General features: G+C 38.4%; 1 protein-coding gene across 5 annotated transcripts in view; it reads left to right on the top strand.

Moving 5' to 3' along the window:
* Window positions 1-15840, top strand: part of LOC120527351 (WD repeat-containing protein 70) — a 345189-nt gene that overhangs the window by 54506 nt on the left and 274843 nt on the right. For all 5 annotated transcript variants that reach the window (XM_039750656.1, XM_039750657.1, XM_039750658.1 and 2 more), the window contains 2 exons: window positions 5071-5130; window positions 10516-10649. In XM_039750656.1, the coding sequence (XP_039606590.1) occupies window positions 5071-5130; window positions 10516-10649 (194 nt within the window). The remainder of the gene's footprint in view (window positions 1-5070; window positions 5131-10515; window positions 10650-15840) is intronic.

The raw sequence follows: 15840 nt of genomic DNA, 5'->3' as shown, positions 1-15840 counted from the left end.
AGATTTTGTAGTCTTTAAAGTAGTACATTGTTATATATGAAAGCTTTGACCTAGATTTCGTAGTATAGCCAGGTATTATGGCTATGAAGCCTACTGTTATGTTGGCATTAATGGTTATTGGGGTAGAAAGGATAAATAAGAAATAACAATGCTTTCTTACCCCTCCTTCCCAAGTGAGTCCAGACCACACTTCACGAAGTCCAGGTCAACTGACATGCTAAGAGACGGAACAGATCATGAACAAAATGAACCCCCCCACCAGCAGAAGTGTAGAAAAGGGTAAAATTTTGGGATTGGGTCCGCTGTTAGCTAGTTACTTTGTGATTGCCAAAAAGTATGTGAAGTATATTCAGTGGAAGAAAATTTAATCTTAACTAATGAGGTTTAGCAAAAAAAAAAAGGGGTGGATGGAAAGGAAATAGAATGTATAGTTAGGGCGAATGTTGCAGTACAAATGGTCCAGGTGCAAGTTGCAAGCAGAACCTTCTTTGCCTTGCCAGAACATGCTATGACTCATGATCGTGTTTCAAAAGGATTACTCACACATCATTTCAAAATTATATAAAAACATTTTGAAGAATCTACTCTTTCAATGATCATAGGGAATGGTGGGAGAGAGACATTTAAATTAGCATCTCAGAAAAGTGAAACACAGCCATATATAGAATACAATGTAGTTTTATGCACCAGGCATTATATAATTCAGCTAAAATGTTTTCTTCAATCGCATTTCTAAATGAAGCCAGTGCAAGTGCCAATTTGCAAGCATTGCCATCTAGCTCGAGCATCACTAGGCCATAGGTTTTGGGAATTAATTATATCAGCCTAATTTTCTACAAACGTCTTTACACAAACATCAGACAGCCTACACTCCTAAACCATTAAAGGCAATATTTCATGTATTCCTGGATGATATTAAACTGCATATGGATTAGGGCTGCATATCGGCCAATTTGATTCTAATTCACAATGCCCTGATTTGATTCAGTATTGATTTTATCTTGCCTGAATTAGCATGCAATGATGTATTTGAATTGGTGGCTATTTTTTTTTTAGAGATTACTTAAACGTGCATAGAGAACATTAATATAATGTGACAATTTCCAGTAACACTTTATTTGAAGAGTGTCAGCATAGTGACTTCATAACATATGCATACGCAAGGAGTGACATTTAAGAATAAATACTTAATTAGTAAGATTTGATTTGGAATATGTGGAACAAAATAACATTGTTCTTTACAAAAAAAAAAAAAACCTTTTCACAGCATTTCACTCATTCAAAATTCACCATAATTTTACTACATATACTTTATAAAACATCTATATCATCATGCGAATAATATTATAAAGTAATGAAATATTGTTTCATAAATAATAAATGTTATTGAGTAACCTATTTGTATTATGAATCTCCACGTAGACACCCTTCAACTAACACTAGAATCACTATTCAATTTACCCTCTTTAATTACAGACACCTAACTCCCAGATAAAAGAGACTTCAGCTCTGAGAATTTTGAGTCTGACTTGACTTTAGCTGCCTCAGTGGGGGATGGGATAACAGGCTGCCTACTGCCAGCACTGATTGACACATTTGCAAAACAAAGACGCTAATGACAAGGTTTAAGGGAATTTAAGATGGCCCGGCATTACAAATATATTTTCAGGGATTCTAGTGCTATTCTGTTACCAAATTCATTCCCCTATTTGAAGTTTAAAATAATCCTGAAATAGTCTGAACTAAACATACAGCATGAAGACTTGTCTTTCTGTAATTGTACCAGTTACATATGCTACAGTTGCTTGTGTGTAGCAGTCACGTTAATCAGTCTCAAAAATCTGTCCTCACTGTTCCTCCTCAGACTAAAAGGAAGAATTTTAAAATGAAAATCTAGAGGTGATGCTTGTTGACAGCAGCGCCGGATGAACTTAATATGAAAGAAAAAAAAAAAATACAGCCATTGTGACTGATATCGCTGATAGCAAAGTTCTCCCAGCTCAAGTCTGTTTATCTGGGTGTGAGGTGCCTAGAATTGTATAGGGTAAATAATATTTAATTATTTGGAAGACATACATTCCATGTGTGTTCCATGTCTACAGCAATATGTGTAAATATAGGATGATAGGAAATGTGAAGCAAGAAATGTTGAACACATAACTAGAACAGAAACTTTTTTCATTTTCTACTAATGATTGGCAAAATGCTGATGTGAAGTGTATAACGTGTGAAGACCCAAGTCATTCACAAAAGACACAGATATAACAAAACAAGTGCGCTTTTTTTGTACAATTTAATCAAAGTAAAAGAAATTGGGATAGAGCGCGACACACACTGACGTTCATGGCTGGTTGGCTGGTGCAGAGGAACTAGAGCTGCGTTGGTGGGGGATGGGATAGCGGGTGCCTGCTGCCAGTGCTGATCGACACATTTGCAAAACAAAAGATGCTATGAGAAGGTGCGAGGGAATTTAAGTAGATTTTTCGTAGTCTTCAGGGATTCTAGTTTTAATATATTGCAGTCAGACTTCTTTTTTTCTCTTTCTCTTTGTTTCAGTTAAATCTTGTTTTGTCATTTTCCTTTGTATTTCTATTGTTCTTTTGTTTTCACTGGATTGATTTTGAAGTAAATTGTTGTATTGGTTATGTAGTTATATGTTTGATTGAGTAATATGCGATTGTAATGCTCTCCTTTTCAAAAAAATAAAAATTAAAAACACCCTAATATGTTAAGTTTTGCTTTGTTTCTGCACTTTAAAACCACTGTTTTGGTTTGATCATTTTAAAACCACCTTAATAAAAATATTTATTATGGTTGTCTTTTTCTGGCAACATTTATTTTTGAATATTTTGTAATAATACTTCTGCTCTCTTTTGCTTTAAGCCCAAAGTCAAAGAATTTAATCCTCTTATTTCACGTAATATGTATTAATCCCATATTTTCAAAAACTAGTTTGAGTTTTGCTATTTTTTTGTGTTAACAAAATACTGTGATGAAATGTTATACTAAGAAATTTTCTTTTAACTGACAAATTCTCAGCTGTGTAAAGCCATTAATGTCTATTCACTGATTACAAATTTACAGTCGTCACATTTTGTAACAATTTTGTATTATGTCACAGTTCAGAACACAAGTAAAAAAGCTCATTTTTCTTGCTAACTGATTGCTAGCGTGAGAGAACTGGTAATCAAAACATTATCAGGATAGAAACCAGCTGTCTAAGTATTATAGAAAATACTCTCTTTTCTGAAATACAGGACATATAGCTTGTTCTTATTTTGCTTAAATAGGTAATGTGCAGTATGGTGGCACACATGTTACATTGACTGCCTCAAATCTTTAAGAACTTGGGTTCAGTTTCATGGCTGGTCTCTGTCTGTGTGCAGTTTACACATACTCTAAGGCTTCCTCTTAAAGACATCCGTAATATATTAACTGGTGGCAGTAAAGGGGTCCATCATAAATGACAGTATGACATTTTATGATGCTGTTTAATGTGTAGACTTTGTGGATGGATGAAATGTTCTAAGTAGTCATTTTTAGGTAACCCTAGACCAGGGTTGGCAAACTCCAGGTCTGGAGTGCAGCAGTGACTACAGGTTTTCATTCTAACCCTTTTCCTGATCAGTAAACCAGTTTTCAATGCTAATTAACTATTTCCCCATCACTTTAATAGGCCTGTTAGAAGAGTTCAGCCATCTGAATTGATTTCTTTCTTCATTAAATGACAGACAAGCAGAAATGAGATGTGAAATGGGCTAACAGATGCCCAGCTAAACTGGGGCTTCAAACTCCAACCAATTTCACTCCAATCACTTCCTTAATGAGAAGCCGATTCTTGCTGTTAATTAAGCCCGTTATTTAATTCCATGGCTTATTGCTGCTTTCATTCTGCCACAGCACAAATTTCGAAAACTGTTTTTCTGTTCTTTCTCAGAGCACTTTCAAAATGTTTTTATGACCTGAGAGATCAACCTTACCAAGACCATCACCTTTCTTTACTTTCAGATATTGTGTAATGGACACAGGGGAGCTGGTCATGTGGTGGCTTGTTTTGTGTCTCATTATTGTTTGGCTGCTAATTAAAGAAAAACAAACAACTATGGGGCCTGAGTCAAGTTAATTAAAAGAAACAGCAGCAAAAGCTGGTTACTAATTAAGAAGATGGTAAAAATGAAAACCTGCAGCCACTGCGGCACTCTAGGCCTGGAGTTCACCACCCCTGCCCTAGACTAACAACAACTTGATGCCTAATTTAGGTTCAAAACAGAATACACAATAAAATCATAAAATTTGTGTAAACACAGTACATTAAACTAATGGACCTTGCTGTGTAGCAAGGGATTTTCTTTTTGTCATTTTTATATACTCAAGTATTAGGCAACGTAATTTTCAATGCACATTTTAGACAAACTACAGAATAATTTGCAAATTATCTGTGAGATGTTTGTGGGAGGCTTCTTTGCGTCAATTTAAACAAACTATTCAAAGGAATTTGCGAGCATTTCTGGGAACAAAGAATCAAGATTTATTTCACCTGTCTTTATATTTATTTATTTGCTGTTTGTTTTTTGTAGTTAAGTAGCTTATGATGACATTTTTCTTTCAGTTTAGAAGATGAAAGCAGCAGTGAGAGAAGCACAATGTTTAGAAATGCTTTTTCAAAAATTCAGAACCATGTGTTTGAATTCTGGCACCATCATGCTTGTCAAGCTTGAACCTCTCACCATGGTCATCTGAGTTTTTGTCCAGGTGCTCCAGTTATCTACATATACCTATGTTCCATGGCAACTCTAACTTAGTTAGATGTGTGTGAGTGAGTGCACTGTGACAAAAAGGTAACCGTCTATAGGTAGTTTCTGCCATGTGCCCAATGCATTTAAGACAGTATTCCTTTTGACCCTCTAACTGGACTAAGTGAAATCATTATGTGGTTATTTGGGAGGATAACGATTTTTTTTACCTCCCTGAAGATCTTGTTTTAAAATAATGACATTTACAGCACAGAATATATGAAATACTTTTTCCTTGTGAACAGTATTAACTTGCATGTACAATTATTTTATTTAGAACCCTGTGAAACGAATTCCCGACACACATGAAATCACACTTCAACATGGCACAAAGACGGTAAGATGTATTTCTTTATTTTCTTTTAAGCTCCTAAAAATGCTATCAACGTAATGATAATGCACTTAATTACCCTAATGAAATTTTTGGTCTTCATGATGTCAACATCAGATAATTTCATTTTTAATTTCATTTTTTATATTTACATTTGAAAGCATTACCAGTATAACCAGGAGAGCTGTTGGAAATGTTTTAGAATTCTTTATGGGAAATATTTTATTCTTGTATACCCTGGAGTATTTAAATATTGCTGCACTGCAGTACTAAAATATACAGTTGGTCCATTTGGCAACAACATGTTTCTAAAGTATGTATTCTTTCTTGAGAGTGAATGATTTATTCATTACTTAATAACATTTTTTTTTAGTAATAATAGAAGTGTTATTAATATACATTGTTTCAAGAAAATCATCCTTATCAATTCAATAGTACAGTGCAATCTCTCTTAACTGGCCTCGCATTAACCAGCTGACGGATTAACCGCCCTGTTAAAATAATTTTTTTTTTTTTTAATCCTGAGTTCTTCTTTATATTATATGTATGCACTTCCTTCTTTCCTGGAAGGTGAGAGGTATTTTAAAACCAGCAAACACCAAAACAGTGTTCAAATTAAATAAAGTGCAGTGTATCAAAAGTCTTCTTTAAAAAAATAATCCATTAAAATGAGTGAATTAGTGGAGGTTAAAATCCATTAGTAAAAAAAACAAGTCCTTTAAAAACAACACAAACAAGGTTAAAACAATGGCTGGAAGCAGTCTCTTAAAATCCAAAGCATGGGGCCTTCTTCTTTCTACCTGTCGGCTCCCCTGCTTCTCCCATCGGGCTTTGCAACAGGGGAGTCACCCTACCTGCAGGTGCAGCTGCCTTCCACACTGGTCCGGTCGCCCTCCGATCCCTGGCTACGTTGGGCTCCATCTGGACTGAGACTTGGACATCATAAAAGGGTGGGGAAAACTCTTTATTAGAACTGAGAGGAGTCCAAGTCACCTCCCAGCTGCCTGCATTTGCTCCATCGAATCTTCTCTGTCTCGCTCGCTGTCCTGCACCGGCTTTCCTCTACCTGCTTCCTTCTCCATTAACCTCCAGTTCTTTCCTGTTCTCCCCCTAGCTGCCTCATGCTTCTGTTTATCACGGGGACGTGGATCAAATGTGCCAATTAGCAGTTCCCGGGAACAATTACGGATGCGGACAACTCCTCACCTGTGCACTTAAGCTAGGATCATCCGCATCAGGAATTCCCTGGGAACTGATCGGCCGGCCACACATAACACGCCCCCTCGCTAAGCCGCGAGTGTGGCGATTATTTATTTAAAAAGTGGCCTTTTTGACTTGAACTGTGGACCCGCTACACCACACAGTCAGTCACACAGCAGCCTTTGTTTCTAAAGCAAACATAATTAACAGTGAGTCAATTAACATTTTGTCAGTTATAATTAGGAAATCAAAATCCCAGGTCCATTTTAAGACAAGTGATCTATGAAAAGTTATTTAAACGGTTCTGTTATTTGTCCTTTAGGCCCTAAATTAACCTGTTTTATTACAATTATTCAGAGAGATATGTGAAGGATAATTTAGGATAGCAGTGGAAGTTGATTACAAACATTACAAGTGAAATGGGTTTAGTCTTTTTCATTTATTTGTCATAACTAATAGGAAAGTACTCTAAATGTAATGCTCTAATTTCCAGCTTGTATTACACACAGATTGAATGGGGTGCAGCTAAGAAATGGGTATCTGTAGCAATGTACAGTGGTGTGAAAAACTATTTGCCCCCTTCCTGATTTCTTATTCTTTTGCACGTTTGTCACACAAAATGTTTCTGATCATCAAACACATTTAACCATTAGTCAAATATAACACAAGTAAACACAAAATGCAGTTTTTAAATGATGGTTTTATTATTTAGGGAGAAAAAATCCAAACCTACATGACCCTGTGTGAAAAAGTAATTGCCCCCTGAACCTAATAACTGGTTGGGCCACCCTTAGCAGCAATAACTGCAATCAAGTGTTTGCGATAACTTGCAACGAGTCTTTTACAGCGCTCTGGAAGAATTTTGGCCCACTCATCTTTGCAGAATTGTTGTAATTCAGCTTTATTTGAGGGTTTTCTAGCATGAACCGCCTTTTTAAGGTCATGCCATAGCATCTCAATTGGATGATCAGAAACATTTTATGTGACAAACATGCAAAAGAATAAGAAATTAGGAATGGGGCAAATAGTTTTTCACACCACTGTATATTAATTCCCAGAGGTAGGGAAGAATCAGGCAGTTTCTAAAACATATATTTGGGATTTAGTTCTGTTAGATTTGCATTTAGTACCTCTTCTACAACTATAAGAATAGTCATTAAATTTTTTAATGAATATACTTCCGTTCCTTTAACATCTTCAAAATGAGGTGTATGTGGGGATTCAACTGCAACCTGTTTTGACTTTTCCACCACAAAACTGATTGAAGTTCAGTTGTTTGATTTGCAAAGCCTAATGTACTTGTTTTTGTCTTCCACATATATTTTTGCATTCAGCACAAAGTAGCACATATAGTGTTTAATAAAATGCTGGAGACTCGTCAGATATGAGTCTGTGTGCATGCTAGTAAGTATGTCCAAATGAATGCATCAGGTTTTGAAAAATGTAAATTCCAATTTCCATTCCTCTGTGCTTTGTTCACCACTCTTCACTGGAACATGAACAAATCAGTCAGTTCAAATCTTATACTATACTGGCTTGAAATAGGTAATGGTTAGGTTTAGTTCGATCATCTTTGGAATGTCTGGTTTGGCCAAGTACATTTCAACACTTTCCTCAAGCATTCTTATCTTGAATAAATGGTAGTTACACCGAATCCCTACAACACCTATTCTGGTACAAGTAACAAGGTTGTGCTCAATGGTATGTGAAAGAAATGTTACATTATAGATGAAATGTAGCCATGATTATAGTGCCATTCGGTATAAAGCATTGTATTGGGATAAAGTAACAAGCTTCCCCCCATTTGTGTTAAATTAAAATAATTCAAAACCCTAGATAATACTAAAGAAATTTGTGCTCCATCATTTGCATTGCTCCAGGTTCTCCATTGACATAAACCTCTCTAGGTGAGACTTAAAGTCTTCTCTGATGAGGCTTCAAAGGATTTTCTTCTACTGATTTTTGGCTTTTAGGCAAAATGAAAATATGAAAGCTGGATTAATACATGCATATCTTTTCCTGAAACTGCATCATCTTTTCATTGGTTCAGTTATGTGGTTTCCTTTAATGTCTGCTCAAACTGATCTTCCTTTTATAAAGTGCACAGTTGCCCGCTCTGTTACTGCAGACTTAAGCAGAGTAGTACACTATATTGTCAAAAGTACTGGGACGCCTGCCTTGACACACATATGAACTTTAATGGCATTTGTAATATGGAGTTGGCCCACCCTTTGCAGCTATAACAGCTTCAACTCTTCTGGGAAGGTTTAGGAGTTGGTTTATGTGAATTTTTGACTATTCTTCCAGGAGAGCATTTGTGAGGTCAGGCACTGATGTTGAATGAGAATGCCTGGCTCGCAGTCTCTGCTCTAATTCATCCCAAAGGTGATCTGTTGGGATGAGGTCAGGGCTTTGTGCAGATCAGTCAAGTTCCTCCACACCAAACTCGCTTATCCATTTCTTTCTAGACCTTGCTTTGTACACTAGTGTGCAGTATTGTTGGAACAGGAAGGGGCCATCCCCAAACTGTTTCCCCAAATTTGGGAGCATGAAATTGTCCAAAATGTCTTCATATGTTGAAGCATTAAGAGTTCCTTTCACTGGAACTAAGGGGCTAAGCCCAACACCTGATAAACAACCCCACACCATAATGCCCCCTCCACCAAACTTTATATTTGGCACAATGCAGTCAGGCAAGTACCGTTCTCCTGACAACCGCCAAATCAAGACTCGTCCATCAGATTTCCAGACAGAGTCAGCAGAGTCTCCACTGCTGTAGAGTCCAGTGGCGGTGTGCTTTACACTGCATCCGATGCTTTGTTTTGCACTTGGTGATGCAAGGCTTGGATGCAGCTGTACGACCATGGAAACCCAATCCATGAAGCTCTCTATGTACTGTTCTTGAACTAATCTAGAAGTCACACAAAGTATAGAGGATGGTATTGACTCTGCAGAAAGTTGGGGACTTCTGTACACTGTGTGCCGTAGCATGCGCTGTCCCTGCTTTGTGATTTTACGTGGCCTACCACTTCGTGGCTGAGTTACTGTTGTTCCCAATTGCTTCCACTTTGTTATAATACGACTAACAGTTGACCATGGAATATTTAGTAGCAAGGAAATTTCACAAATGGACTTATTACATAGGTGGCATCATATCGCAGTACCACGCTTGAATTCACTAAGCTCCTGAGAGCGACTCATTTTTTCACAAATGTTTATAGAAGCAGTCTGCATGCCTGGGTGCTTGATTTTATACACCTATGGCCATGGAAGTGATTGGAACACCTGAAATCAGTGATTTGGGAGGGCTGTCCCAATACTTTTGACAAAGTGTAGTGTGTGTGTTTATAGTGTTTTTTTATTATTTAAATACTGTGTATATGCAATGTTAATGAGCAACCTGCCTTTTAGAGTTTGGACTTTCTGTTCTTAATGCCATGGTAAATCAGTTTAAGGGCCCTTTTAAACTACTGATCTGAACAACTAAGAGGAGAGTGCTAATGTTAAAGAGTCTTAACTACAGAAACATTGTGTAAGCAAAATGCGACCAAGAGTGACTGCATTTCCTTACAGAGACCATGTCCAGAAAACAAATGATTCCATTGTTTTTTAATGCTGTAATATTTTTCTGATGTATTCTGGATATTCTAAGATAACAAGCATCCTTTAAGAAGAACACACAGATCAGTTTATGAAAACTAACTGCATGGGTATACAAAATTAATGTTTTATCTGGGGTAATAGCAAACAAATAGGCATTAAATGTTTGTGATTTGGGACATTATTAAAGAATAAATTCTTTGGTTTTACGTTTTACCTCTATACATTTTGATGCATATGTATAATGTTATTAGTTAAATATTTTCTTGCTGGCGCACAGTTGAGCAGTTTACACAGTGATGTGGTTTTAGCTAAGTAATTGAATAATTTGGAGTGTTTTGAGATTGCTAAAGAAATTTAAAATTATTGAGCCCTTTTTGTTTGGTTTATGTTTTTTCTTTGTAAGCTTTTTCTTTTTATGGATAATTTTTTTTCTTTAGCTGTTTTAGACTAATCTAAGTTGGTTCATAGTTCATTTTGTCTAAAAGAATGTTTACAGATTGGGGTCTCTCGTTTCTAAAACACATAAAAGCCCTTATTCATAATTTTTAATTGGTAGGAAAAATAACTAATGTGTTCTTTGAACTTTAGGTGTCTGCCTTGGGCCTGGATCCTTCTGGTGCCCGTCTGGTCACTGGTGGCTATGACTATGATGTGAAATTTTGGGACTTTGCTGGAATGGATGCTTCTCTGCAAGCTTTTAGGTCTCTACAGCCTTGTGAATGGTGAGTGAGTTTTGTAGGAAAACCTGTTCTGTTGAAGTTGTTCATGCTTGTGATGTCTTATATTTTTTAAATTGTTCTACATAAGAGTTTCTGTAATTTTCTAGTAAATTTTTCATCAACTGAACTAGGCATACCTGACTTAATTATCCCAAACAATAAGCTTAAGCTCATTTCTAAGAATTTAATGTGCACTCAGACCAGCTGAGAAATATAATCCTAGTGAGTTTTGGTTCTGTGCCCGGGTCTCCTCCCATTACAATTCTTTTGAGGGGTGCCATTGGGCATCTTACTAGATGTCTAGTATATATTGAATGGCTTCTTTCTATTATAGGCATGTCTACTGCAGTGTCCACCTGGATTTCTTGTTTTCTCTTCCTGTTCTGTAGAATGTGATGTGCAAGCACTGCATAGAAATTTAATTTAATTTGCCTTTACCTGATGTCTTATTCTTTTAGGATTACCCAAAAGCCTTGGCAATAGGTGAGGGTAAAGGTACAATGAATTAATTAGAGATTTTTTTCACCCACTTCATTGGCACAATATGATATAATACCTGTAATCATGCGACCAGTGAATGATTTCTTTGGGGGTACCACTATATTCTCTACACTCATTTGATAGCAAGAAACTGAGTTATATGAACTTGTCTACCTTGGGCACAGATGGCACCATCAAGGGATCTACAAGCTTATACACAAGATGGAAGGCAAGCTGCATCCTTAATGGATTCCTGTTAACAACTTAAACAGGTTCATCTTAAAGCTAAGGATGTTGATTGCAGGGCCTGAATGGCACACAGCAACAGCCTGGAATAGGCATAATGTTGCAGAATTTTTCTTATGATAGAGAGGTCCACGGTGACAGATCTCAGTACTTCAGTATTTCATGGCCAGAAAAGTCTTCACTGCAGTTAAACCTCCAGATATAAGGTATAGTTTAGTGGATATACTCTGAGAAAATACAGCTTAATAAGGCAAGTCTAGGTCTCATGTTAGGAGACTCCAAAGATCCTAGAGCTTACAAGTAGATGAAGATCATCATTTTATTGCACAATGATTGGATGTTTCAAAGAAGTCTTTAGAAGTCAAAGGAAAGCTATGTCTTTTGAATGGAATCCCAGCTCTATAATGCTGCTTTCTTGTGGTAGTGCAGGCTTAACTCTGGCCCTATGCCCATTTTCCCTATTCCTATGCATTTTGCACCAAGGACACATGCACCTGCTTGCTCCATTGCATCTTGCAGATGTTAAGTCATATGTGTGAATAAAAACTCAGTTGATGAGTACAGAAAAAATCGCAAAAATGTAATTGGCATCCAATATTATTATCGCAATAAATGGGTGTAAGTTAAGAAATTACGTACATTTACAAACGGCAAGTATCAAATCTTATGAGCCGGATCACCCTTGGAGAAACGCGCCACATGGCCATAGTGCCGTAACTGACGCTCCCTCACAATGCAGGTAATGTGCCCCATTCGGCACAAAGTCAAACCAATGGTACCCAAGGATTTTCTGGAGAGACACAGTACCAAAGGAGTCTAGTCTTTTCTCAGGTCACTGGATAGCATCCATGTCTCGCAACCATATAGCAAGACAGGAAGCACCAGGACTCTAAAGACTTGGATCTTCGTCCTTTTGCATAGATATTGGGAGCGCCACACACTCCTTTTCAGCGACCTCATGACCCCCCATGCTCTCCCAGTCCGTCTACTGACTTCACAGGAAGAGTCACCAGAGGCATGAATGTCACTGCCAAGGTAAATAAACCTCTCAATAAGGTCAACACTCTCTCTGCAAACAGACACACTGCTGATGGCTGTGCCCAAGAGGCCATTAATGGCCTGGATTTTGGTTTTTATCCAGGACACTCGCAAGCTCAGACTCCTCACTCAGTCTCTCGAGTGCCCCGATCATAGCCTCCATTGACTCTGTGAAGATCACAGCATCATCAGTAAAGTCAAGATCTGTGAATCTTTCTTCACCAGCAGATGCCCCACAGCCGCTGGACCCCACGACCTTGCCCAACACCCAGTCCATACAAGCATTGAACAGAGTAGGAGCAAGAACACACCCCTGACGAACCCCAGAATCAACTGGAAAAAACGCAGAGGTTCTGCCTCCACTCTGTACAGCATTCACAGTACCAGTGTACAGGCTGGCCATGATATTCAGCAACCTCAAGGGGATCCCATGAACCTTCAGGATGTCCCACAGGGCAGCTTGAACAACTGAGTCAAATGCTTTGCGAAAATTGACAAAGGCAGCAAAGAAACTGTACCGATATTCGCGTTTGCTCTCCATGAGAACCCTCAGTGCCAGGATGAGGTCGACGGTAGACTTCTTAGGCGTAAAACCAGACTGTTCTGGTTGCTGGTAGGTGAGCAAGTGATCACGGATCCTATTGAGGACGAACCTAGCAAGGATCTTACCCGGCACTGAGAGCAGTGTTATCCCCCTGTAGTTGCTGCAATCTAGGCGATCACCCTTCCCTTTCCAGATAGGGACGACAAGTCCCGTTTTCCAGTCAGTTGGGATGATGCCAGTCTCCCAAATGGAAGCAAAGATTGCTTGTAATGCCTGGAGGACAGCCTTACCACCAGCCTGGAGAAGTTTACCCCGGATACCACAGATCCCTGCAGCCTTTCCCCACCTCAGCTGGTTCACCACCTGTGCAATCTCAGTGAGATTGGATGGTTCACAGCTAATTGGAGGTTCAGCCTCAAGAACCGTGGACCCAGAGATTTCCAACATCCTAGCTGGAGGATCAGCTTTGAACAACTGCTCAAAGTAGCCAGCCCAGCAGGTCACAACTACAGTGTCATCTGCAAAGACCGTTTCATCAGCTGCCCTGACTGCGACTCTCCGAGGAACAGATTCAGATGTGTGTAATGCTTCGATTCCTCTGTAAGCAGGATGCGGGTCGCTCAACCACAGTTGGTGTGTCACTTGCTCACAGATTCCTCTAAGAAACACATCTTTATCTGCCCTCAGAGCCCTCACAGCTGTCCCTCTCAGTTCCTGGCACCCCTGTGAAACACCTACTTCTGGGAACACCAGTAACACCAACACAACCCTCAGCAACGTTCAGGGTCTTGTCACAGAAGGTCTCCCACATCACATTAGGATTGGCACACATACCCAAATCTGAAAATTCAAACACAAACTCCCCTTAGAATTACATTTCTAAAATTGCTTAGTACTTGCCACCAAATGTAACCATCAAGTGTGTACTGCTTCATATTCAGCTGTGTCACAAGTAAGCAGCTAGAAGGGCAGCTGTCTGCGTAACTGAGCAGAAGCAGGTCCTGCTGCATGTAATTCCCATTTTTCTAAATATACCTCGCAGCTTTGCAATCTTGAAGTGTACAGCTGCTGGGACGGGAAGGTGGCCCTTTTAATGAACCTTAAGTAATGATAGTATGTCACCATTGAGGGATCAATCATCAGTTATTAGTGGATTTTCATACTATTATTATGCTTTTCTAAATTCTTTGAGGTATGTCATCAAAACTGTGTAGGTTGTTTAAACATAAGATCAATATACTGTACATATCTGTGATTCAGTTCATTTTATATAATTTGTTTTTTGTGTTTTAAAGTCCACTACTATTGTTTTACAGTCATTTTAATAAAAAGTTTGAAATGTTGTTCTTCAAAATAAGTAGTAAAACATGCATTTTTGCAAATATTTCTATTAACAGACACTTTCAGTTTCAATTTACCTACAAAATCGGATTATGGACGAGTTCTATTCCTGCTAATGTTCATATTGGTTTTGTATTCCATTTGCATTTGGAATTAAGGAAATCTGCTGAAATAACCTGATTGACTGTTCGATGATTGAATTATCTAAATGTCATTCTAACAGAGTGTTTGGCTATTCTTTTTTTTTTTTTAGCAAAAATATATGCATGTTACTAGTAATTTGTAATTATATTACTAAGTGAAAGATGCAAAAATAATATTGTCTTAATATTTGACGTTAGATGGACTCATTTGTACTCTCTTTTACTTTTGCTGAACACAACATACATGGCTTAAAATGTACTGTTGTTGTAGCACATACCAAGACAGTGCCTCAGAATTTTTGTGAAAAGGGAAACCAGGAAATGCCAAATGCACGTGAGGATCGGGGTCAGAACTGCAAAAACAAGAAGCATGAGTAACCAAAACCAAAGGACAAAGCAAAAATCAAAGTCTAGGAACAAAAGGATTTAAAAAAACCATTGATAATTCTTTTGTCAGTTTGGGACAATATCCACCATATTTCTAGTGTCATATCCAATGAGGTCAATGACATGACTGAAGTGGACGTGAGACACTGCTTGGAGCATTGTAAACAATGAAAATGTCATTGATAAAAATTAAGCTTTATAATTTGACCTAAACATTCAAAAATTAAGTAGCATTACAAACAAGACTTGCATTAATCATTAATTCATGCAAGTTATACTCATATCCACTGCAGGTCTCAAAAATGATTTGGTTGCGATTTTTTTCACTGAAAATGTCACATTTTAGCAGATCCTTACTGTACCTGAGGCCTTTGAATTAGACGCTCTGTCATTTTATTAAATAGTTAAGGATTTATTTAAGTACATATATCGTGACTATACCAAGCAATGGTTTATTTATGTGTAATGCTGTATAAAACTTACCACCCTATGTTTTTGCTCATATGTTAATATATTTTGAGCATGTCCAGAATCCAACAATTGGATTTAGAGGCAGAACATTGCTTTAATTCTTTTTGATACACATGGCTTTTATTTTCTCACAATTTACTATATACAGGTAGTACCCAAGTTACGGACATCCGACCTACGGCTTACGAACGGGGCCGCAGCTTTGACGCATGCGCCTCAGTAACTGCCACTCCGTCATCTTCGGCCTGGGGACACTGCAAGCAGTGGCTGGACGGAGGCTGAAGGGGGGCGATTTCACTGTTTGCGCAGTGTAGTGTCCCTTGGGCGCCTCCCGACGGCAAGCGGTGACCCGTGGTCCATAGTCACTGGGGCTACAGCTATTGCTATTGCTTGTGTGCAGGATGGAGCCTTGATGGGGCGGTTCGCTGCCCGCTCACCACGCTGCAGCAGCTACTGCTCCTGACCGGTCGCAGGCTGGATGGAGCGGAGGGGTGCGTTTCACTGCCCACCCACCACACACGGCTGCCCCCATTTGTTCTCGTTA

This window comes from Polypterus senegalus, chromosome 4 (genome assembly GCF_016835505.1).
Source record: "Polypterus senegalus isolate Bchr_013 chromosome 4, ASM1683550v1, whole genome shotgun sequence".
Classification (NCBI taxonomy): Eukaryota; Metazoa; Chordata; class Cladistia; order Polypteriformes; family Polypteridae; genus Polypterus; species Polypterus senegalus.
The sequence above is the reverse complement of the archived record's forward strand: the minus strand, read 5'-3'. Positions and strand labels throughout refer to the sequence as shown.